Source organism: Atheta coriaria, unplaced genomic scaffold (assembly GCF_025399875.1).
Source record: "Atheta coriaria isolate IRGN ID8LTWV9N9 unplaced genomic scaffold, Caltech_Dcor_3.1 hic_scaffold_10_pilon, whole genome shotgun sequence".
NCBI classification, from domain to species: domain Eukaryota; kingdom Metazoa; phylum Arthropoda; class Insecta; order Coleoptera; family Staphylinidae; genus Dalotia; species Dalotia coriaria.
In genome coordinates, this window is record NW_027045452.1 from 8,842,261 (window position 1) to 8,867,117 (window position 24,857).

General features: G+C 36.2%; 1 protein-coding gene across 2 annotated transcripts; it reads right to left on the reverse strand.

Moving 5' to 3' along the window:
* Window positions 1–94: 94 nt before the first annotated feature.
* On the reverse strand, window positions 95–24,726 carry rdx (BTB/POZ and MATH domain-containing protein rdx). Of its 2 annotated transcripts, none has more exons than XM_065314546.1 (8): window positions 24,383–24,726; window positions 5,610–5,760; window positions 4,844–4,965; window positions 4,498–4,777; window positions 2,079–2,256; window positions 1,834–2,012; window positions 1,634–1,776; window positions 95–1,564 (listed from the first exon to the last, which is right to left on the reverse strand). In XM_065314546.1, coding segments are annotated over exons 1-8 (1,200 nt in total). In that variant the 5' UTR covers window positions 24,385–24,726; the 3' UTR covers window positions 95–1,419. The 2 variants fall into 2 exon arrangements, with proteins under 2 accessions (XP_065170618.1, XP_065170617.1); XM_065314545.1 differs by lacking the exon at window positions 24,383–24,726 and adding an exon at window positions 21,815–22,564.
* Window positions 24,727–24,857: the final 131 nt, after the last annotated feature.

The following is a 24,857-nucleotide window of genomic DNA, read 5'->3' on the forward strand; positions in this document are numbered from 1 at the left end:
TACCATCAGCAGGAATAACTTTCCCCAGCTTAAAATTGATTAAAAACTCAGGGAAACACGTGTTTTGGTGGTAAAAATCGTGAACCTTCACTCGTCCAATGTCTATAATTATATTAACAGCGCATTTTAATCGTAATAATACACGAGAGCAGAAATCGGTAGCAAAATCGAAGAGAACGAAACACAAATACCTCGGGTCGTAATAGACGCGCGCCGCGCGTGCGCAATCATAAATTCCAACAGATATGTATTTAATACTTATAATGACCTAACACTTACAATACAAAAAATGATCCAAACGAAGAAAACGAAATCGTCTAAAACTGGTATTTTGGTATTCTTTGTTTCACAATTTGTTACAAATTCAATGATTGCGATTAATGTTATTTACTAGACGCCCGATTAATTGTGGCTTTTTTTTCCCACTTGTTTTTCTCTGTTTTTTCAAATCTCACCAAGAAACTATGTACAATTCATCTCCACAAATTGGTGAATGTGTGCACGAGAGAACACAAAAACGATTACTATACATGGTGTGTACACAAGAGACCCGTATACGACTTTACAACTTAACCAACTTAAAAATTTGAATCAAACTTCTGAGATTTTTCCTTCTTCTTTACATGTGTTCCCCGTGAGTAAAAATTGATGCCGGTGTGTATCATGTGTGTATAGGTTATGTATGAGTGTGTGTGTTTTACATAGTCGCCATTTTTCGCATTTCTCTCCGTCTACCTCATCTCGCTCAAACACAGAAAAAATAAAAATATGCAAAACATTGACCTTAGCTTATTCAGAGAGATCATTATTAGTAATTGTAATTTCTATCTATATATATATATATGTATATATTTATCATAGATAAGCTAAACTTAAACGTAAAATAGAGGATGTGGAGTCCCTCGAATAGGAACAAGCTGTGGTCGTTTATATCACAATTCTGTTTATCTTGTTAAAAAAAAGAAAGAAAAGAATCAATCATCCCTCATTTGTGTGTAAGTGTTTCTGTGTATGTGTGTTTTTGTGTGTAAGCATGTGTAGTGTGTTTAAAGGTTATGTTTGTTTTGAGCGTTGCGCCATCTTCTTTTGTTTTTCTTTTTCAACCACACACGAGATGGGAGTAGGAGCGGAGGAGAGCCACTCAAGTCGACCCTGAGTTGCGTTTTTAGAGGAAACAACAACAATAATCAAACAAAACAAGAATCAAATTGGGGATTTTGCGGGTGATTTTGTAGTTGTATGCAATATATTAGAAGGGTAGATGATGACGAGGGGCTAGTAGGGTTTTGGGGTAGAGGGTGGGGGGGTTTGTTGAAGGTCGACGAAGAGTAGAATTCGAAATCACTGTCGAGAGTGTCTTGGTATGAACACATGTAAGTTTTAAGCAGTCTCTGGCACTCTGGTTTAACTCGGCGCGCTTCAGCTCTGCTTGACGCGCTTGCGCGGCGGCCCTATCGGCGGGATCTGCTGCGTTGCGAGCGCGCGAAACGCTTCGGCGATGAGGTGCGGGTGGGTTTGGATCATCGACTTCCAGCCGGGTGTGTCCATCACGTCCGTTGCATGTCTAAACAACAAAAAATCAAATCAATAACATAAAAAATGTAAATTTTTTAATTGAAATAAAATAACTTACGTATTGATGAAATCTATGGCTTGCGCCTTGAGTTGATCGGCGCTATGGAGGTCCGCGAGGATGAGAATCTCAGCGGCGTTTTCTATCGATAAATTTGTGCAGAGCGCCTCTTCACACATGACTTTGAGTCGCTCCAATGCGTACTACAACAAAATATTCATTAAAAACAAATTTCAACAGAGAAACAAAAAGATTCATACTTTATCGGCGGCAGCGAGTAAATCATCCGCCATTTTCTCCAAATTCGACGCTTTGCCCGTGTAGATAAAGCGCAGCATCTCACGCAACACCTCATGATCCACATCGGTGATATCCACCCGATTGTGTTTGCGTTCCTCCATTTCGTGCTCAAACATTGCTTGGAATACTGGACTTCTCGCTAAAAATTAGTTTAATATTAATTTATTTATTTAATTATCATGGAATATTATGTTATGTGTATTACCTGCTAATATTGACTTGTGTGCTTGAAACTCGCGCCCCGACACCGAGAGCGTCACGTCGCTGAACTTTTGGTTTTCAAAGAGCATGCCCAGGTCGTCGGAGAGCCGGCACTCAGGAACCTTGAATTGAACTGTATTCGACTGGCCAGAAATGTTTACGCTATCGGCTACTACGCTAACCTGCGAACACAGCGCACAGCGCAAAAACACATGATTAAATTAGCAAATTTCACACAAGCGCGCGAGCGCACAGCAGAACAACAAAATTCGAGTCGATTTCAATTGGGAGCCAAGATTACACCATGTAATTATGTGTGCTGACCCCGAACCGAATCCAGACCATTGTTACAAACTCCAAGAGTTACAGAAACAGTTACCTTGAGTGTTTTTTAAGCAAATTACACATGTTTAACATGATTTAAACTGCAATAATTTAAAAATATTGAGTATTACACTTTAAAAATGTATTTTTTAATAATTTGCAAAGAAAAACTAAAAAATAAATCAATATTTAAAGGTTACAAATGTAAATATCCTTGAAATTTGTCTAAAAATTGTTTAAATAACGATTTTTAAGCAAATTTCACAAATTTAACATGTTTTAATGTATAATATCTCAAAAAACATTCAATATTTCATCGTAAAAACCTATTTTTTTTAACAATTTACAAGAAAAACTGCAGAAAAATTTGCAACCAAAGGTCACAAATGCAAATTTCCTTGAAATCTATCTAAAAATTATTTAAAATGTTGAAAAAAAACGTTTTTGAAATCAAATTACACATGTTAACATGTTTAAAACTGCAATAAGTTAAAAATATTCAATATTACCTCTTAATAAACTATTTTTTTTTATAATTTGCAAAGAAAAACAAAGAAAAAATAAAAATTCAAGGGATAGAAATGGAAATATCCTTGAAATTTGTCTAAAAATTGTTTAAATAATGATTTTTAAGCAAATTTCACAAGTTTAACATGATTTAAAGTGTAATATCTCCAAAAACATTAGATATTTCATCGTAAAAACCTATTTTTGACAATTTGCAAGTAAAACCAAAGAATAATGTGCAAACAAAGGTCACAAATGCAAATTTCCTTGAAATCTGTCTCAAAATCGCTTAAAATGATGAAAAAAATGATTTTGAAATCAATTTTCACATGTTAAACATGTTAAAACAACAATATCTCCAAAACCATTCAATATTACATCCTAAAAACCTATTCTTCTACAAATTTACAACAAAAACCCTCGAAAAACACTTAAAAATGATAAATTATCAAATGAATTCATGTAACAAAAGGTCACAAATGTAACTGCCCTTGAATTCACACACAAAATCATTTAATATATTTAAATAACGTTTAGCAGCCACAATTTCCGCGTGTGCATGTGTAACGCTATCGCCTTGAAAAATCAATTCCCAGCACACGCCGCGAATGTACCAATGTAATAATACGATAACACACACTCAAAGTGTTCAAAGTCATTCGCACATTCATAAATTACACTCAACGAGAGCGAAAAAACGCGCAGCGAAATAAAAAAAAAACACCACAACTAATAACTAATAATCGCAGCTTTGTAGATTAGTCGGATTAGTCAATGAGATAAGCCAAAAGTCATACGAACCAATCATTACGTTGCGCGTAATTACAACAATTGTGCATGCGCAGCGCCAAATGTCTTCGCGTTTGGAAACGGTGCGTTTCGTCATCGAGATTAATCGGTTTAAGCTTCACGCTAAATTACACACGTCCCTCAACAAGTACAGCGCATGTAATGACACGCGTACACAACGATATAATAATATGTATATGAAAATATTTGAAAATTTTTCGGTTTTAAAATCGAAATCGTTCGAATTGTTTTTTATTATTGAGGTCACACGTTAATAGCCATGATGTTGGATTCTTTCTTGATTTGATTAAGTTGTTTACCCTTTGATTGTTTCTTTTTCTTGCTTTGTGTGCGAGCGCTCGTATAAAAGAATAAAGAGTAATTTCACACAACATTGAATACACGCCGCGCCGTCCCATTTAATCGTGACATTTAGGTCAGCGGCGCATTAGCATTATATAATTGTTTCATTTCATTCGTACGAATGCTGTTGTCCGCGTTGTTCTCTCGCGAATAATTAGCGAATACGTACACCGCCGCCATTTTAATAAACTACACGCGTCATAAACGTGATTTTTATCGCTTTTCAAAGATGGCCGACGCGTACAAAACAAACTCTACCTAAAACCACATATAAATCATTTAAAATCGCGAAAAGTTGAGAAGTTAAAGTTCAAGAACTGCGCGCACGTTCATTCCGCACGTGTAACAACGTGATTTTCAATAAAAACGTGCAAATTTAATTAATTTTAATTATGTAAACGTTATGTAAACACACGCTGAATGCAGCAGTGGATACTTACTTCACAGAAAATAGTTAATTTGTCATCGGGCAGGAGACCGTTCGCCTCATCGAGGAGGAAATCACGCCTGATGAACTTCTTGAATCCCCAGTCCTTGCCCTGGACAAAGCGATACGCGCGCTGGCTCTCCATCGCCTTCGTCTCTTCGCGCTTGGCGTTCAATATACTGAACTTGAATTTCGCGCGCACCTCGCTCTTGTTGCAAGAGACCAGCAGCAGATACAGCGAGAGGTAATCCTTGCTCTCTTCATCCAGACCCTTTGGATTCACCCGCAAACACCTAAAATCATCAATAATAAATTTAATCTGAATCTTGGATCAATTGTTTTTAAGTTTTGCTACGCACCACTTTAATTTGTCATTCGCGCCGGCCGAAAACGTCGACGACTTGAGTACCTCGCCCATCTCCTCGCGACAGAAGCTGAAGTTGTTGATGGTCCACATGTAACTGAACTTGACTACTTTAACCTGCAAACAATTGATTTAAATTAGCGGCCATGTTGATTTTATATTTTCAGGATAAAAATGATTACAGTTGTTTGAAAGTTGGTATGAAACGCGCTGAAGCGCACCACCGACATTCGGGGAATCGAACAATAATAACTCATGATAGCGCAGTAATGATATGTATTTTACAAACGACAAGTTCGTTTGACACTGAGACAAGACAAGAAACGCAATTTGCCAAAATGGCGGTGTCAGTGCAATGAAAATGCAATGTCGTCTTAACACTTTTGTAATTTTGACGCGATGAATTTAATGACTTACAGCTACGATTCTTCGTTGAAGTTTGGTAGGCGGTGAATTCGCCTTCAACCACGTGAGAATATCCGTCACTATATTAAACAGGGACATTTTGTCGCCGGAATTTGTGTAATTGATGAATTTTGAGGATGAATTTCAAACGAAATCTTTCGTTGGTTGTTGATTGGCGAAAAACAAAAACTGTTAGTACCGAAATATGGAGCGGCGGCGCTGCGATCGCCTACAGCGCAAAGTTTAAATCTTTTGACAGCGCTGTACATTCAAAGACACAGTAAAGACGACATTTTTAAAGAAAACAAAAATTTTGTGGGGAATAATGATTAAAAGGGGATGTTTTAAGATATTACCTGAGTGTAACACCAATTTTCGGCGACGGGCGTGTTGACTTCTTGCGGCGGTGGGCTCGGCACGCGGCTCACTGCCATGCTGCTCGTCGAATGCAGGTTGGAACTAACTCGGGCCGTCTGAGCGGTCGAGCAGTCACTCACCACCGGCAGCCTGCAACGAAAAACGCAAGTTATTAGCAAATTTTCCAGCGAAAACATAACACGCACACACAGAACAAAAAATCTTAAACGTGTACAACTGGTTGCCTAGCATCAACTGCTACACATTTGACAGCACTCAAGTAAGTAATGAAGTATGCAACAATAAAAATAAATAGACTGATGGAAATATTTGTGCTTGCGCGAGACGCCAAGGTCCTTGGCGTTAATTTCGTTTGCAAACACTCATAACATTACGTCACATCGAGCGATATTCAAGGTGGACGTCGAAAATTGCCCAGCAACACAAAATCTGTCAAGCCTCAATCAATCTGTACATTGCGTGTATATTGGGTTGCCAACCATGCACAAGTACAACTCAGCCATAGTTAAATTTAAATCAGACCAACGGAAACTATTTTAATCGACAAATGTATTCAAAGAAATGAGCAAACACCGCAAACGGATAAGAATTGGCCTCAAATTAAATGGGAATAACCTCAAAAGACACATACAGCGTGTTTTAAACTAAACATAAAATCAAAAATAAAACATTTACAACATATGTGAATGTAAGTGTGTGAATAAGAAGAGTAATGGTGGACGTAGTGTCATAGACCCGAAGCGTCCAATGACCGCGCTCAGCACACGGTAATCTATTATTTTCCTGCGTGTGCGGCGTGTCCTTGAAGTATTTTCGAATTTTTCTTGCCCCAACACACAATATTATATCAACTCGAAACGAAACACAAACCGCATTAAAAAGATTAATTTAATTAGTTCTCTTGCGGTAGGATAGGAAATTCAAAACGACAAACACGATACTCAAACACAAACGATAAGAAAAATTCCAACAAACAAAACAAAACCTAACCTAACTTTTGTTCCATACCATACCAATACAAATTCAATTAATACCGCGCATAAATAACAGTAAATCCATTGGTGAATAGTGAATTGTGAATTGAATTCATTCGGTAAATAAAACACATACATATAGACATTTATATCATAGACGCACATCACCATAGCAAAGCGTTAGTTCCATTCTTAGATCGGTCGTTCGGGTTCAAAGTCGTCCAAGATTGTTGACACTAGCTGAATACCAGCAAGGGCAGCAACCCAACGTGCACGTTACGCGTGCGAAATATAATTACGCCGGACCGCTAGGCAACCAAAGTTGCAAGCTGCTAGATGCATGCTTTACACGAACGCGTGTGTTGCATGTTGGTTGTGCATGCATGTTACAGCGTTTTAACAACGTGTTTTGTTTGTTGTCGGATCGAAAGTGCAACATGTGCGCACGGTGCACCGTGCACATGTCACTAATTAGCAGAATTACGCAACGGTTTTTTTTTACTCGTATGTACGAGTAAGCAGATGCCAAAAAGTAAAAATGTTAAAAATATCATTTGGAGAGGTGTAAAAGTGATGAAAATCAAGGACGACTGTTTAAATTTTAACATTAGTCATTGAAACATTTAAATTTAGAAAAGTAAATATATGTAATGTGATAATTACGTGTTTTTTTTTATTATTTGCTGAAAACGCACAGAAAAGAAAAAATCTAAGAAAATACTAGTTTAATATTTGTATTACGTGTTGACATTGAAAACAGTGATAATAGGATTAATATTAAGTAAGTACTAGAGCTTAAATTAGTGATAAAGTAATCATAATCAATATTGCTGGCAATGAACTCGTTACATTCTAATGTTCAAGTTAAAATTTAAGCTGTACTTAATTATTTACTTACTAAAAACCTTAAAACCGTGAAAAATTACTAAATTGTTAATAACTTTGTAAATAAAACTACAATTTGTTTAAATTTCTCATTATTAATGTAAAATTTTATGCTAAATCGATTTCTGAAAGAATTTTGATTCTAACTCTTACCGTTTTCTTGTAATTCTTAAAAAACTAACAAAATATTGCACATAAAGTTGCCTATACCTATTTTTTTAACCTAAAATCTCCACTATTGTATTTTATTGCTCTCATCAGGTCTTGTTAACAAAACGTTTTTAAATCTACACATTTATGGTGCGCACACGCGGTGAAATTGTAAATTGTAAAATCTCGCGTGAAACGAAAGTGAAATCTTTTCACAATGCGCGCGCGTGCTGCCGCCGCTCTTTGCTTCCTCAATTTCTCGTGCTTGTACTTCTTTCGCTTCCTTTGCGCGCCTACAACAAAATCATCGCCGGAGATTTTACAAAACCCAACACAATAAGCACGAAAACTCAGCTCGCTAAAGCTAAATTTCGGAATGCTGTAATTGTGGTTGCAGCAGCAGTGAAATTCGTTTTTCACTTTTCACTTTCGATTTCACTTCTCCATCACATCGCAATTAGGCAACAATCAAACCATATAATATGTCATGTGGTTGGCCTAGCATTTTCCCCAAGTAATACACATAATAATTTTTCGCTCACCGATGTAAAACAAGCTTCAAAAGTGAAATAAAATGAAGGACACATTGAAATAAAAGAAATCTATATATATAAAAATGAATTGCTGTTCGTTAGTCTCGCTAAAACTCGAGAACGGCTGAACGGATTTATCTTATCTTGGTCTTGAATTATTCGTGGAGGTCTAGGGAAGGTTTAAAAGGTGAGAAAAATTCGAATAATTGCCGGGAAAATCCTCAAAACAGCTCTTTTCTATAGAATAAAATTAGACATTGAGATTCAATCATAGTTATAGTTAAATAGTTGAATTCGAGATGGCGCGCTGAAGTGCATTATTGACAAAACTTTATATGCATAATTTCTTTAAATTAAAATTGCAAATCTTATTGATAGAATTGACTCTTAGTACGAGTATGTCTAGAACAAGAGAGTAAAAACGAATTACATTTTTATTAAACACTGCCGGAACGAAGTCGCGGGCAACAGCTAGTAGGGGAAGGTAGCATAATTTGGACCAGCGCCTAAGTTGGACCACCACGATATCCGCGGACTGTTGAAGTTTATGCAAAAATTGACTGGCCCCTTGTTTTACTCTTATTTATAAACAATTAATGCAACTATTTGGGTTAAAACTTGCCGCGTGCTTTCGTCGTGACAACAACTTCGTGAATCATTGATTATCAAATCTATTATAACGACGTAAGTGCAAGAGCTGTCAAGCCGTTAAAACGTTAGTTTTACCGATTATTATTTTATCATCAGAAAGCTTCTTTATTTATCTATAATTTATAGTATTAATTTTGAGAGGTTGTGTTATATTAAGATTGTCGTTGATCATTAAATATAAATTCTTCAAGTTGCCGAAGTTGGACCGAAGACAGGCACCGGGGTTTTAACAGGGAAAACGTATATCATATTTTCGACCTCCTAGAAAAGCTTGTGAACGAGCACAAATCTTCGAAATGATCCCCTGTATGAAATGCCGCACTTTGGTTTATACAAAATGTGCTTGTGTTACTGCTAAAACTAAAATTTACTATTGTGTCAATTGCCGTTAAAAAAGCATGGTCCAATTTAGGAAACCGCGCGGTCCAATTTAGGAAACCGGTTTCTTAATTTGGACCAAAAACACAATTTTTTTAAATTGAAATTTAAGGGGTATAAATATAATTTTCACTTAAACCAAAAATATCATTTTGTTGGTAAGCCTTGTGAGTTACTTTTCCGCTACTTAATTTTTATTGACAGTTTATATGTGGCTCTATAAATCAAAAAATATAAAAATGGTCCAAATATGGCTACTTTCCCCTAATTAATAAAAAAATTAATAATTTGCGATTTGAAAGTAAATATCAGGGCCTTTTGCCGATAATGAAGCGCTATGCGTCATTAAACCCGCAGAATTCAAGGAATCGTCACACAATCGTCATGAAATCGTCAATTGTCGATAATATGATGATTTCATTAACGATTTCTTGACGATTTGCTTAAATTCTGCAAAAAATCATCATAAAATCCTCATAAATTCGTCAATTTTTGATTGTATGACGATTGGATGACAATTCTCTGCAAAATTCAACCAAATCGTCATTTGACTATCTCTTATCCACTCCCTGACAATTTCATGGCCATAAATACTTCACAATATTTAAACATTTCAATGTCACCTGCCTATTACGCGTGATTCCCCTGAAATATTCATTCCTATCAATCGATGATAATCAGCGCAACAATAAAATCGAGCGCACACATTTCCCACGTTTACGTTTATCTATCGCCGGCGTTTGGAATTCCTTAGCGCGCGCGTCGCTACGAATGACCTTCGCCGCTTCGCCGGCCGCTTCCTGGCGCACAGCTCAGCACAACACAACGACCACGACGACGAAGAGCCCAGGAGGATGGGGCAGGCGCTGGTGCGCGTTCATCGCTCCCAGCGCGTCTGAACTCGAACCGATCAACGAACTATCAACTCGACTGCTCATTTGCTCATGACCGCATGGAAAACATAACAAACGTAACAACAACGGACACAACGGTGCGCGCCCGCCCGGGCCGACAACCGGAGAGGACGTCGACATTCAACCACACTTCACACACACACAACGCACGCACTTATTATAGGCAGCGATGCGTCGCGATAACAAATATCTACATCGGTAGTTAATTTTGTCTATATGCGTGCGGTGGTTGCAAATTGCCACCTAAAAAGTAAACTGACCTTGAAAATTAAAAATTTGCAAAATTTTGATTTAAAAAAATAACAAATTATTTAGCGTAGAAAGTTGGAATGTCCAAAACCGGTATTTGTTACCTAAATGAAAAGAAAAATACCGGTATACCGGTATTTATGTAAGGCAAGTGAAAAATAACTTTGAAAAATAAAAATTTTAATCAAAAAGCAAATTTTCTAACGTTAAAATTAGAAATGTGAATTTTGACTTGAATACCGGTATTTCGGTTAACCGGTATTTTTAAAATATTACCGGTATTTATAAAATTACTTAATTAATCTTAAAATATCGGAATATGAAACTAAAAATACCGGTATACCGATATTAATACCGGTATTTCATCCCTAGACCTATACATATGTAATTCATGATTTTCCACTCTTAATACGTAATGAATCCCGCAAAAATCTGTAAAAAGTCAATGCCATCGTCCTCCAGTGCGTTTAGTTTAGGTTTGCGCTTGCGCGAGTCAATAACCTATGGCAAAGTTGAACGAATGATGATGATGGCATGGTACTCGAACCATAAACTCAACCTCAAACGGCTAAACACGGTTAAATACGGAAAACAACTATTTTTATATCGAGAAATCGCGAGAATACAAATTCAACGAATAAAAAATAAAAAACTGAACTAAATTAATTAATATCACCACATAATTAATTCCTCATCACGATAATCACCCAAATTAGTCTCAATTACTCTTCGAAATTCATTTCGAATAACGTGTAAACATAACCTATCCTAACCTATACACAAATACATATGAATTTTAATTACCGTCGACCACTAGAGTCGAGAGTCGAGGGACGCTCAAAATGCACCAATTGTTGATTTCATCCATCCACACAGAGCCATATAAATATACAGTGTGTCTGTGTATGTGTGTGTTATTACAACACCCGCGCTAGCGTAATAGTATCGCGCCGTATCGATTTCTCTTTTTCGGCGGGCGGGCGCGCAGGCAACCCGCCAGCCACCGCAGACTGCGGGGCATATTATCGCAGCAGACGCACAGACACAGCCGTACTTTACTCCTATACCCACACTTCTCTTTTGGCTGATAAAAAAAATCTAAACTTTCTGTACTCGTAATTAACTTCAATTTCAATTTGAATTTCGAGACAAAACTACAGACAGAAAGCGATATTTACACGATTAAAACACGCAATATTAAAAATTTTAATAAATCGACTTAGATTTTGATTTGGATTTGAATTTGCGTGTGTATCTCAGCGCGCGGAAAGAAAGGAACTTTCACCTTTCCAAGCGCTTTTCTAAAATATCGAAATCGTTTATATTATGTGCTGACTTTTGCAGATACGCGTGTGTTACAATAAATAAATGTAATATTTACATTCACTATTCTCTTTTACTTTTTTGAACAGAAAATTTGAAGAAAAAATGAGAAAAAAGTCATTAATTCTAAAAATAAACGTAATGCGTGCGATCTTTCAATAATTTCCCCAGAGAATGCAAAATACACATCACAGCGCTCTATTTCACCCCTAATATGCTAACGATATCCCAGGAGATGCAAAAATGACGCAAGAAAAAATCCTAGCAATGTATATACGTAAATTATCATCATTTCACGTAAAAATAAGAGTTTAGAAACATATTTTAACACAATATTTTTGAAATTTTGATAAAATTTTAATAAAATTAAGTAATAAATAACTTTTTGTTTTGACATAAGCATTACAACACTCAAAATGTTTAAAATTTAAATCTTCACGCACAATTAAGCACGAATTTATGTAAAACAATTAATATAACCCAAATAACATTTAAAACTAGATCAATCACAATCACAATCTCCAAATTATGTTTCTCAATGCTTTGACTTGCGGTATAAAACGCGATCATAGCATTAAATCATAATAATTGGTACATAAAGGCCATTTTCTAAAAATATTTTGGTGACAATGTGTTATTTTTTGAATTATGATCAATGTGCCAATGCTTTGAGTTGCGGTACAAGAAGCGAACATAGGTGTTTTCATGTTAAATGAGAAGAAAGCTTACAAAATCAACATTCTATTCATTTAATTTAAGTTAAATAATGCAATTAATTTCATAACTCTAATTTACAACACCCTGTATATCCTACTCCATACTTCCACAAACAGCCAGACAGTCGCACATCGCACAAAGTCAGACAAAAGAAAACTCAAACTGAAACTCAAAAAGAGAACTAGCACGCAGATATAAAAAAAAAGTAAATAAAAAAAAGAAACAGAAATCAAACTAAAGAAGAACCCCAAGCAAAAGAAAAGAAAACAAAGAAAACAGCGCAAGAGAAGAAGAGCAGAGCGCAGCAGACGACGCGAGCAAAAATTGAGGTCGTCGCAAACTTGCCAACCGACGCGTCGCAAGGGTTAAATATTTTTATTCCCGCAGACATTTAAACGAAAGAAAAAAAAACAATAAATTACATACTAGTTTAGAAAACACACACATATACAATGTGTCCAAAGAAAATTTAAAGAAATTAAATCATCTGTACTAATTTAGAAGAACAAAAAGGAAAAATGAAACAAAAAGCAGACCAAAATAGCTCTGAAGGTTGTCAAACATGTAAAGTAGAAACAAAAGGGAAAGGGTCTTTCACCTTGAAGGGCTGCGGCACTTTCAGCGATTCACGCATGTAAATCATGCCCTTGACAAAAAAATAAAATAATATACATTATGTTTAACGTTGTCAAAACAAAAAAAGCTTAATTTAATGATTAATTTGGTAATTTTATAAAAACCGGTATTTCGGTATACCGGTATTTTTTATTACCAGTAATACCGGTATTTCGATATACCGGTATTTTTTATTACCAGTAATACCGGTATATAAAGAAATTTTATTGAAAAAAAAACCGGTATTACAAAAATTACAGAATTTTTCTTTCTATATACCAACAATACCGGTATTGAACTCAAAAGTTGAAAGTGCGTACACGGATAAGTAAAATAAAATAAAATTTAAAAAACTGTCGAAAGAGATGCTCAAAGATGCGCACCAATAGCCGTAAAGATCGCAATCGCAACCTACATACAGCGCGCGCGCGCGCGGCACATTGAGTAATTTAGGTTTCGGCGGCAGTGCAGCAACATTTTCGACATTTCAATACGCACGCAATCACCGCCAACATATACCTCCTCTCAAACACACAAAAAGGTGTGTACTGTTATACTTCTCTCCTCGCAATAAACTCGCAAAAAACATTGCAAAATCCACTCCGCTCTGCCCTAAATGCCTAAATAATTCACTCCATTCGACAAATCAGGCATAAAAATAATTTCTAAAACCGTAAACTGAGTAAAATGTCAATTGTTTCAATTGTTTTGCAAGCTTCGCAAGTTTCGATCTGAGAGTATACGAAAACTTTCGAAACTCGGTTACCAGTCAAGAAATTGAACGCTGTACTTATTTAGCAATGAATAATTTGTTCAAACAAAAATCAAAAAATCTCGAAGAAAAAAAACGCGAAAATTTTTAACATAACCAAATATAAGCTATAAGCAATAGAAAATGATAAATTATGCAACCCAATACACACAATTCGCAATAGCAATAGAGGAGATTGTGTGTGACTTTCGGCGGGCAGAGATTGGGAACGTTTGCTTTCCAATTGTCGCAATCGACGCGCGCGCGCGCGCGCACACCAGACTGCGGCACACATAATATTCAATTGTTATTACAAAACGTCGTCGGCAAACGGCACGGTACAGCTAGCGAATGTGTGGGCATGAGTATAACTAAACTAAGTACGTTGCTGAGTCGCGCGAGTAAATGTAAAATGTAATATAAATTGTACTTGCAACATTTGGCCTAACCTGGCTCGCTGGCTGGCTCGGCTTGGCCTGAAATCGCGGCGGTATTTTTCGCAAGCGCTGAATTAAGTTTACAGTGAAAGTGAGTAGAAATTCGATTTGTATAAATCATACTTTTACCAACCAGCTAGAGCTCATTTTACTTCATGCGGGGATTGTTAAACTCACCTGAAAATAAAAAATAAGAAAAATTAGTATAAAACATTACAGAAAATGATTTTTTTGTTAATTTTAAAAAATACCGGTATTTTATTAGCCGAAATTTCGGTTAACCGAAAACCGGTATTTCATTTAAAGCAAAAAATGTAAAATTAGTTTTAAAAACATTAAAAAATTGATTTATATACATTTTTTAGTTAATTAGGTATAAAAATACCGGTATTTTAATAACCGAAATACCGATATTTCATTGAAAACAAAAAATGGAAAATTAGTTTAAAAAACATTTAAAAATAGATTTATAGACTTTTTTACTTAATTTTAAAAAATACCTGTATTTTAATAACCGAAATACCGGTATTTCATTCAAATACCTAAATTTCTACTTATGACGATTTACGAGCCTTGTTATATGATGACATTCAACTAGTGTCATTTTTATGAATCCGTTTGCGTTGCGTTTTGCATATCAGCTAATATAAACCATGTTTCTGTGTGAGTAAGTAGTGTGTTGACAAATGCTGACGAATACAATTGTTAATATTGTTGTAATATTGTAATTGCGCGACCCACACTCGTGCCGCACTCATTCCAAAGGGGAAAAATGTGCCATAGGGTCAAGGCTTCCCCTTTTAATATATATTTTTTTAAATAACTCGTTAATATAACGTTTATATGGTTTGTACAGAAAGAGTTTAGATGTTGTTGATGTTGAAGAGTGCGTATACATGTGTGTGGCTTGCGCGGCCGATGACCGGCAATCCCAACGACCTCTCTTCCCTGGGTCCGATGGCCCCCTTCAAGGGAAACAAGTTCAACACATGCACACCGAACGCATCCTTTGAATGCAATGCGTGCCCACTGTCCATATAGCAATTATTATTATCATTGAATACGAAAAAAGCGTATGTTCGGGTTTTATACTGGAACTCAATGCATTGGTACAATTGTTTGCATCAATTTAAAAGAAAATAGCGGCCACATACCAATCACTATCAAAAACTACTAAAAAAGCTATGTTCGCCTTTTATACCGCAACTCAAAGCATTGTCGCAATGTCAAACTTCAGAAAATAACGCGCAACAACCAAAATAACTTCTTTAAAATGGTCTACATATAATTTATTATCATAAAACTACTGAAAAGCCCTATGTTCGCCTTTTATACCGCAACTCAAAGCATTGTCGCAATGTCAAAATTACAAAATAAAACACAACAACCAAAATATATTTCTTAAATCGTCCCATATACTAATTACTCTCATAAACTACTATAAACCCTATGTTCGCCCCTTGTACTGCAACTCAAAGCATTGGCACATCGATCAAAATTCAGAATTAACACGAAACAATCAAAATATTCTCAAAAATGACCCCCATATGCCAATTATTATCATAAATTACTAAAAACCCTATGTTCGCTTCTTGTACTGCAACTCAAAGCATTGTCCCTATTCCACATATGCAAAAATATATAACGCGCTGCCACCAAAATATACATTTTTAAACAGTTTATGAGCACGAGAGGAACGGGAGAGAAGAATTAAAAGAATCAAGTACAAAGAGAAAGTGTAAAGTCCATAAAGTAAAACGTGCGCCGCGCGGAGCGCTCGCTCGTTCACTCACGCCGGCAAAAGGTTTCGAGAGAGTTGTTACTGTGCTTGCTCTCTATTGAAATTTTTGTTTTGTGCCGCCGCGCACACCGTATCGAAACGCCCTTATGTAAGGAGCACTTTTCTCTTTTCTAATTTGTCCTACAAAATGCGCCGCATAACGCATTCACTTTACATTCGTGCTCATCAAAAATATCACAAAGTATAAAAAAATTAATATTTATTTCCATTTTAAACTATTGGCAAAAAAATCAAATTGAAATATAGAAATATATTAATATTGCAATTTCTTTTCGTCCAGATTCGAATTATATAACGATATCGATGATTTAATCTACTTTTTAACTTTCAACCCTTATTTAACACTCTGTAAGTTATTTTTTCGCAACAAAATGTACCCTATTGTCTTTTCCATAGTCAAAACTATCTCCAAACCAAAATATATAAAATTTCTTTCAATGGTTTTCGCTTGAAAGCGACACAAACAAACAAAAAACTCAAATTTTCACTTATAACATCATTTAAACCTACATTAACCCAGCAAAAGCAAAAAATAAAAATAATTTTATCCAATTTTCTAATAAACCATTAAATTCTCACCCCAAACAATTTATTTAACATAATTTTACTAATTGCAACAATAATTCTTGTCAATTTTTACAATTTAATTAATATAAAATCTACAAACACGAAAACCGAAATTAGGCCACGCATGTATGCCGATACTCTCGGCGCGAGGACAAACATTACATACGAGTATTACGTACTCGTACGTATATACGATACGATGAAAAAAATGGGACATTAATTAACACCGCGACCGCCTACGCCCTCTCATTGCGTTTATTACGCTTATTGTACTGTACTCCTGCGTGCACACGTGTTATTCTCAGACAACCAACACACACATATGCTGTGGTTATATGCGAATATAATGAGAAAACACATGAAAATTACAAAAAGTGGGCCACGATCGATCATACACACAATTAGATAAAGTGTGCAAGTTATAATTAAATAAATGTACCAACTAAAAACCACAATACAACACAAAACAACCAAATACCGGTATTTAATGATAAAAATACCGGTATTTATAAAATTAATAAATTACTCAGTAAATTAATTGAAAAATATTAATTTTTACAATAAAAATACCGGTATATTGATAATAATTCCGATATAATATTTGAAACACCCTGTATTATTATGATATGATTATCAGATTACAATTTTGATTGTGGACGACCCAAATTACGCGCCGTTTGAATCATCATCATGATACTCGTATATAAAAAAGCGTAGACATAATCTAAATAATTTTTGATCATTTCCCAAATTGCTTGTTTGATCGAGGACAGACGGGACATCAAAGTTGGTTCGGTTGTCCTAATTCTAAACAACCCTAAATCAACAGCTGTTTGTATATACCTACATTTTTCGAGACAGGTATAAATCTATACTCGACCTTCATTTCAGTAAGGTTGTAGTTTGTTGTAGGTATATCGACAGGTATAAAATTTGTGATGACCTATAAATGACCCTTGTGTATACCTGCAGGACAGAAAAAATATTTGTCCTTGAAGTAGATAGGTAAAGGTAAATATCACCCTCGCCCTCAATAAAATAAAAAAATATATTTAAATTGAAGAATGGTGAATTTTTCGGTAAGAAATGTTGAAATACCGGTATTAATACCGGTTTTTGGAAAGAAATATACCGGTATTTATAAAATTAATAAACTACTCACTAATTAATTAAAAAATAACGATTTCTAAATTAAAAAAACAGCGGTTTTTGTAAGCAAAATACCGGTATATCAATATTATTACCGGTTTTTATAAAATTACTTAACTACTCCCTAAATTAATTCAAAAAATACAAAAAATACCGGTATACCGATACTAATACCGGTTTTCAATTAAAAACAATACAACAAAACCCTTTGATGCAAATATAAAATAGGTTTTCGGGTTGGTCTCGATTTCAATTGGCTGCTCTAATGACATGACGACACTCGCAAACATCGCAACTTACTTACACACAAACACACACACGCATGCGCATACACACGCAAAATTGCCGCAATCGCTGCCAAACAAAAACATACAACACACACTCATGTGAATAAAGTAGACCGAAACAGAAGCAACAATTCGATGACATCAATTCGATAAGTAAAAAAAAAACACATCCACACACACATACACACACAGCAATCGCGCAACTTTAAAATAAAATAAAATAAAATCCTTGTTAAGCTGGTCAAGTCGCACTCAGCGAAATTAAGTAGAACGTAAAACACGCCCATTGCAAATATGTAAATAAAAAAAAACCAAAACTTACAAATTAAATATTAAGATAGGTCATGATAAAATATGTATAAAACCGGAAGTGGATGTTAAACTAGATAAAGATAAAGCGTCGTGTCTCGAGTAAATATTGCAGATAACCTAGAAAAAGTGCGCGCCGCGGCGTTTGAAAGTTTTCGTTCCGTTTATCCTCGATTTTCTCATTACACATTGAGAGTGTAACAATTTCACACGAGCGCGCGGCCCATGGTGCGCCGCTTTCGTCGTGCCGATGAGCAAATCGCCGACACACAAACAAAACTAGATCATAAGTAATAGTGACTTCTTCGCCATCTCCAACGTGCGCGCATTCCTTTTGTTTGCGCAGGAGAGAAAAAAAAACGAGTATCAATACAAAAGTATTAACATCTACACATAGAAAACATTATTAATATTAGGTAACACACAGTGTGTTCATGCGTGTCCTAAATTTATATTTATTTATATTTAAAAATAAGTAAATAAATGTATTGAATGTATATGTTTTACATGTGTAGTGGAAACTGATGATGCGTTACGTTTTATATTTGCAGTGTTTTACGATTGCAGAAGCAAATTGTTTATGTGTCTGTGTGTGTGTGTGAGTTAAGTAAGAGAGTGGGCAAAAAGCGTGCGGCAGCAATAGCCTAGTTTAACGCCCATAACCGGGTTTTTCGAGCATGTTGCGCGGCGCGGCGCCGGGTTTTATCTCATCGCGACTTCATTTCGAATGAAAAAATTGTGTGCAAGTTGAAAAAGTTCGCAGGAATTATGAAAACTGTATAAAAATGCATAAAAATTCATTAAATGAATAAAAATTGTACTAAATTTTAATTTTTTTAATAAAATTCGTAAGTTTTCTTTCAAAAAAAACTTAAATATCTTTGAAAATATTTAATTTGCAATATTTGAAAATGTATTATATGAAAGATAATTTAATTGCGCATCTAATGACTGCACAAACTTGTAAAATTTTGCATTTGTAAGGCTAAAATAGTGGAAAACAGAATTTTATCTTACCGCGACTTCTTTCAAATAAAAAACTTATATGTAAGTTTAAACTTCGATAACTTTTTAATGAAAAACTTCATAAAATAGACCAAGGTACCATTTTACAGAGAATTTAATCCTCTTTAATTTGATGTAAAACATGTTCAAATCCAATGAGGCATTCAAAAGTTATTAACAAAATACCTCGGCTTGCCAATTGCATTCAGTAAGTTTTGACTAAAATTCATAAAACTCTCCTAAAAAAAAACTAAAATATCTCTGAGAATATTAAACATACAACATTTCCAAATATATTATCCTAAAGATAATTTAATTACTCATCTAATCACACCAAAAACATAAAATTTTAACAATTACAACACTAAAAAATCCAAAAAACTAAAACTACATAATTACTCACTATGTCTACACTATACTCCTATATATCTCTATAGTGGTTCTATAGTATTCTATTGCTTACTTTAGGCAAATTTGCACAGAACACATCCATCGACAATTCACATATACAGTGTGCAAATGTAAATATTTGAGAAAAATTGTAGAGCACTCAACAAAACGTGAAAAAAATTGAGTTCAAGGTTGAGACACACAAAATAACCGCCAGCGCCAATGCAAACTGTGCTATAACCTAAAAAATGATTACCAACGAACGCTTTCCGCCATTCTTCACAACGCGCAATTAATTCGACATTGTGCTCAATGCCACAAAATAATAAGGCACACAATATCAACTATCAAACAAAACACACTGTATATATAGCAGATACACCAGCAGAGAGAGGAAAACCAAAACCCTGCGCGACCTCAAGCGAACCGGGGCATTGCGCAGCGCATGGACCTTGAACCCTTTGCACGAGCTCAACTCAAAACCAAGGGTTGAGATAGAAATACTCCCAGGGCGGCAGTAAACCCACAAAAAATAACCAAATTTAAGGCTCAAGCGATTATTAATAATATTAATAATAATATTTCACATTTCACACTTGAGAAAGGCTCCTCCACCGCTTCTCTCGCGGCGAGTAGGTATTAGTCGGGCGGCATTTTGGGGTCATTGAAAATCTCTAGATTGAGGCAACGCGCGCGCCGCCAGAGAGCAGCCGTGCTCCACATCGCCTGTGACACACATGCAGCCCGCGCGCCAAGCGGTGGCCTGGCCTGCCTCTCGCGCACGGCCAATTGGAACGCGAACACGCCGACGACGAGAGAACGCGGACACCGACCATCCTACCACCTACTACCAACTACTACTTACTCTGGTACTGGTAATGAGTATGAGCAGCAATGGTTGGTAGTAGAGAGTGTGGGTGATTATGATCGTAATGATGATGGAATAATATTTACAGGGATGCGCGAAATGGAAATTGGAGCGAGGGTAAAACGCACGCACACATGCACGTGGTGGTCGTCATGGTTACGCAGCGCTAACACACACCTTGAGCGGTGCGCATAACCTCATTGCCTTAATTTCATGGCATACAGTGTGGTGTGGGAAGATATTGAGTTAAAATTTGGTATTACTCGAAAACTATCAAAGATAGAGAAATTATTTAAATTTTATGTTGTGGATAATTAAATCTAGTTTTAAATGGACTTATATTTAGGTAGAAATATTTGTTGTTAAAAGTTATTAACAATTTTGCAAAAATTATGTTTTTTCACTTTAAACCTCGATAACTTTTTAATGAAAAATGTCTTAAAACCGACCAAAGTATCGTCTGATAAAGAATTTAATTATCTTTAATTTGATGTAAAACATGTTAAAATCCAAAAGGGCATTCAAAAGTTATTACCGAAAATGTGTCACTCGGTATAATTTGCAAAAAAAATTCAATTTAAATTCGTCATAACTCGAAAACTATCAAAGATATCACAAAAATGTTAACTCAATCTAATAGATAATTAAATCTACTATAATACAAAAAAACAATCACCTCTAAATATTTCCCCATTTAAAAGTTATAAATAAAAACCCAAAAAATTGCATTTTAAACTTTTAAACCTCAATAACTTTTTACCAAAAAATCCCACAAAATCCCCCAAGACACCATTCAATAGAGAATTTAACCCTCTTTAATTTGGTATAAAGCTAGTCCAAATCCAAAAAGGCATTCAAAAGTTATTAACAAAAATATGCCATACTGTATAATTTGCAAAAATATTAATTTTAAATGCGCTATAACTCGAAAACTATCGCAGATATCAAAATAATTTAAACTCTATCTAATAAACAATTAAATCTAGTTCAACACAAAAAAACATTCACAGCTAAATATCTCCCCATTTAAAAGTTATAAACAAATCACCAAAAAATATCACTTTTAAACTTTAACCCTCAATAACTTTTTACCTAAAAATCCCACAAAATCCCCCAAAACATCATTCAATAGAGAATTTAACCCTCTTTAATTTGATATAAAGCTTGTCCAAATCCCACAAGTCATTCAAAAGTTATCCCCAAAAATCCACGATAAATGCATGTAATTACCTAGCTAGAGCCATCCTGACATTAGTAAATCCGAAAATTGACTCCCGCAATTTGTTGTTGATTTTAAAATCCAGTGTGATGGCCGTTGCGGGAACCTTGCGTAAAAATGTCGACGAGCGCCCGAAAAAAAAGCGTCCGAGGTTAACTTTCGGATACACTGCGCTCTGTGCCTCTCTGCCTGGCTGGCCTGTCGCTAGCCGGCTGGCCGGTGGTGTCCTTGGTGCGCGGCGCGGCGCACACACCAATATAATATTATACTCTGTACATGTACACACACACACAACTCTCGCGCAAGGCCCTTCGATACACCTCTATATATTCCCAACACAAGGCAAGGCGCACACTTTCTCATCCACCAATCAAATCAAATCAAAAATCACACACGATTTAAATAATATTCGCACACATACACCACACTCATATAATATAAACACTTTAATATTAAAATTATAATAATTCCTTTCTTATTTATTTTAATTTAAATAAAACTTTGTTCAGAGGGTGAGAAGAATTTCGCACCACCACACGACACAAAAACACACACGTTTGCGAGACGGTGAGACGTTGGTTGCGTGCGTGCCGGCGAACGTGCGACAGGCGACTGACGGCGGAGTGTGGCGAGTGCGCGACTCGAGGAAGGTTACGGACCGAACGCGTGGCGCGATCACAACCGACACCGCACGATGCCTATACTCGTGAGCGTAGAAAAACGAAAACGGAAAAGAAAGTGTTTTACATTTCTATATATCCACACATATAAAATTTAAAAAATAAAATTTTCATTCTAAAAAACCAAAAATTAATAAATTTTGTGCATATTTTTCAATCTACGCCAAAATATTATTAAAATTAGAATTATCATGTCGTGCATAACCTGTAACCTTGTATGCACGTGGTGGTGCGGTGCGAACTTCCTTGGCGGCGCGCGATTACGTACGACATGAAAGTCATGAAACAAAACGCAGCCGAATAAATAATCAACCGGCTATTACGCATGCGCAAAACTAATAATGACTAAACTAACGCAAATAATCAACGCTTGTACAAACTTCAAACGACAAACTCCAAGGTCACACACACAAAAAACTTAAAAAAATAAATTTTCGAGTAAAAGCACAGCGCTCAAATATTTTCTTCAATTCTTTCACTTCTGCCCGCCTGGCGAAACTTCTTTTCACCGTTGCCGGCATAATATCTCTATTTTCAACTTTCTAACGCGCCTTTTCACTTCGCGCATCGTTTTTGTTCCTTTCCCTTCGCGAAACAATCACGAATTAAAAACGAAATTAAAATCACAATTAAAGACAAGCGTCTGGTGACCTGCGGGGTGGTTGCAAGTGCCGATGTCAATAATTTTAGCAAGGATGTCAAGAAACCTCAAACAAAACAAAATGGTGGCAACCCTCATGACCCAGATCACAACACAGCATCTTTTTTTCCAGTAACATAACCTGCAATTTTTTAAAAAAAATTTTAATTTTTTTTAATGTTGATTTAATGATGTCAAGATGAAATCAATTATAATACGTACATACAAACAAGGAAACGATTGCCTTCTCGTTTGCCCTTCTGTGCGTGTAGGTCGCGCGCGCGGCGCGCTTTTCCGGGGACCGAGGAGACTTTTCAAGGTCCTCGAGTGCGCACCGCATTTTTCTAGCCGACTACGGGTCGAACCGCAAGTCTCCACACTCCACGCTCCACGTCTGTGTGTATGTACAAACAATATTCGCCTTGATTTACACTATGTTGGTTATATTTCAAAATGGCGATGATGTATAACCACCAAACTTTCAAATTACTGTTTCGAATGAAGAGGTTATAGTTGACGTTATCGCCGCCAGTCGTAAAATCTTGATTTCTTTCCGAGATTTAATTCTCCATTGTTCGCCGCGTTGGTGTGTGTGTGACCTGCGCCTCGCGCGTCTAACCTCCGATTCAAGGTTAGAAAACTCGACCGTATTATATACACATACAGAAATTAGCTGTGACACGTTTTTTTTCTTTTGACATTGCGAACGCCATGTTGACTATTACCAATTGCAGTGTAGCGTTAAAAACTGACAAGTGAAATTTCCCTAGCGCATCCCCTAGGGGATTATTGCGACAATACCAATGCGTTGTTGTTTGCTCTGCGCGAAATGGAGCGGAACAACGTTCAATGATTCAGGCCGGTGTGTGTGTGTGTGTGTTGTGTGTGGCGTAAGCAATATCACGCCATGTTGTTTTGTTTCATTTCACGCGAGACAAATGAAAGACAAGCGGTGAACACGCTGAATTTGCATTGATTTGAATTCGACTTTCACTCCTGTCTGCGCTGAAGGTTGCAGATAGGCAACCCAAATGTCACCGTGAATCAAAATAAACTTTTACTGCAGGAAATACGTTGTGGGTTTTATCACATACTTATGATGTTATTTGTGGTATTTTCTAGCTTTGTTTCCGCATGTATGTTGTGAATATGCACGTTTGATTCATCGAAGTGCAATCTGGTTTATAAATAAATGTATCTAACCTTCAAGGAGGTGAGCACGTAAAGAGAGGAGCAAAAAGTGTAATATGCGCACTTACATAATCTCCGCTGATCCATGCTATCCTAGGCAGCAAGCGATCCGGGACTCCACCACGCGCCGGGGCCCCGGGGGGTGGTTGTAGTTGTGTGTTGTGTCGCCTCCTCCGCCAACGCGCGCGCCGTCTGTTGGGAGCAGAGGGCTCACGCACACTCGCGCACTGCGACGCGAAAACGCGACAACGCACCGTGGGGAAACAATCACGTCGAATTGCCACCGACGACGGCGGCGCTAAGCATCCCGGCCTGGCACCCGCAACCGTTGGAAAATAATAATCAAAAATAATATTAAAACGGAATGCACGCGCGCACGGGTGACGGCGAGGATTATGGCGAATGTCAAAGCGGGTGTCAAACATCAACGACATCATGCGATCACCTGCGACATCAGACGAACTCATAAACATGTTATACCATAGGTTCACAGTAAAATATTTACAATTATTTGTTTGAATAACACGCAAAATGACTATGAAA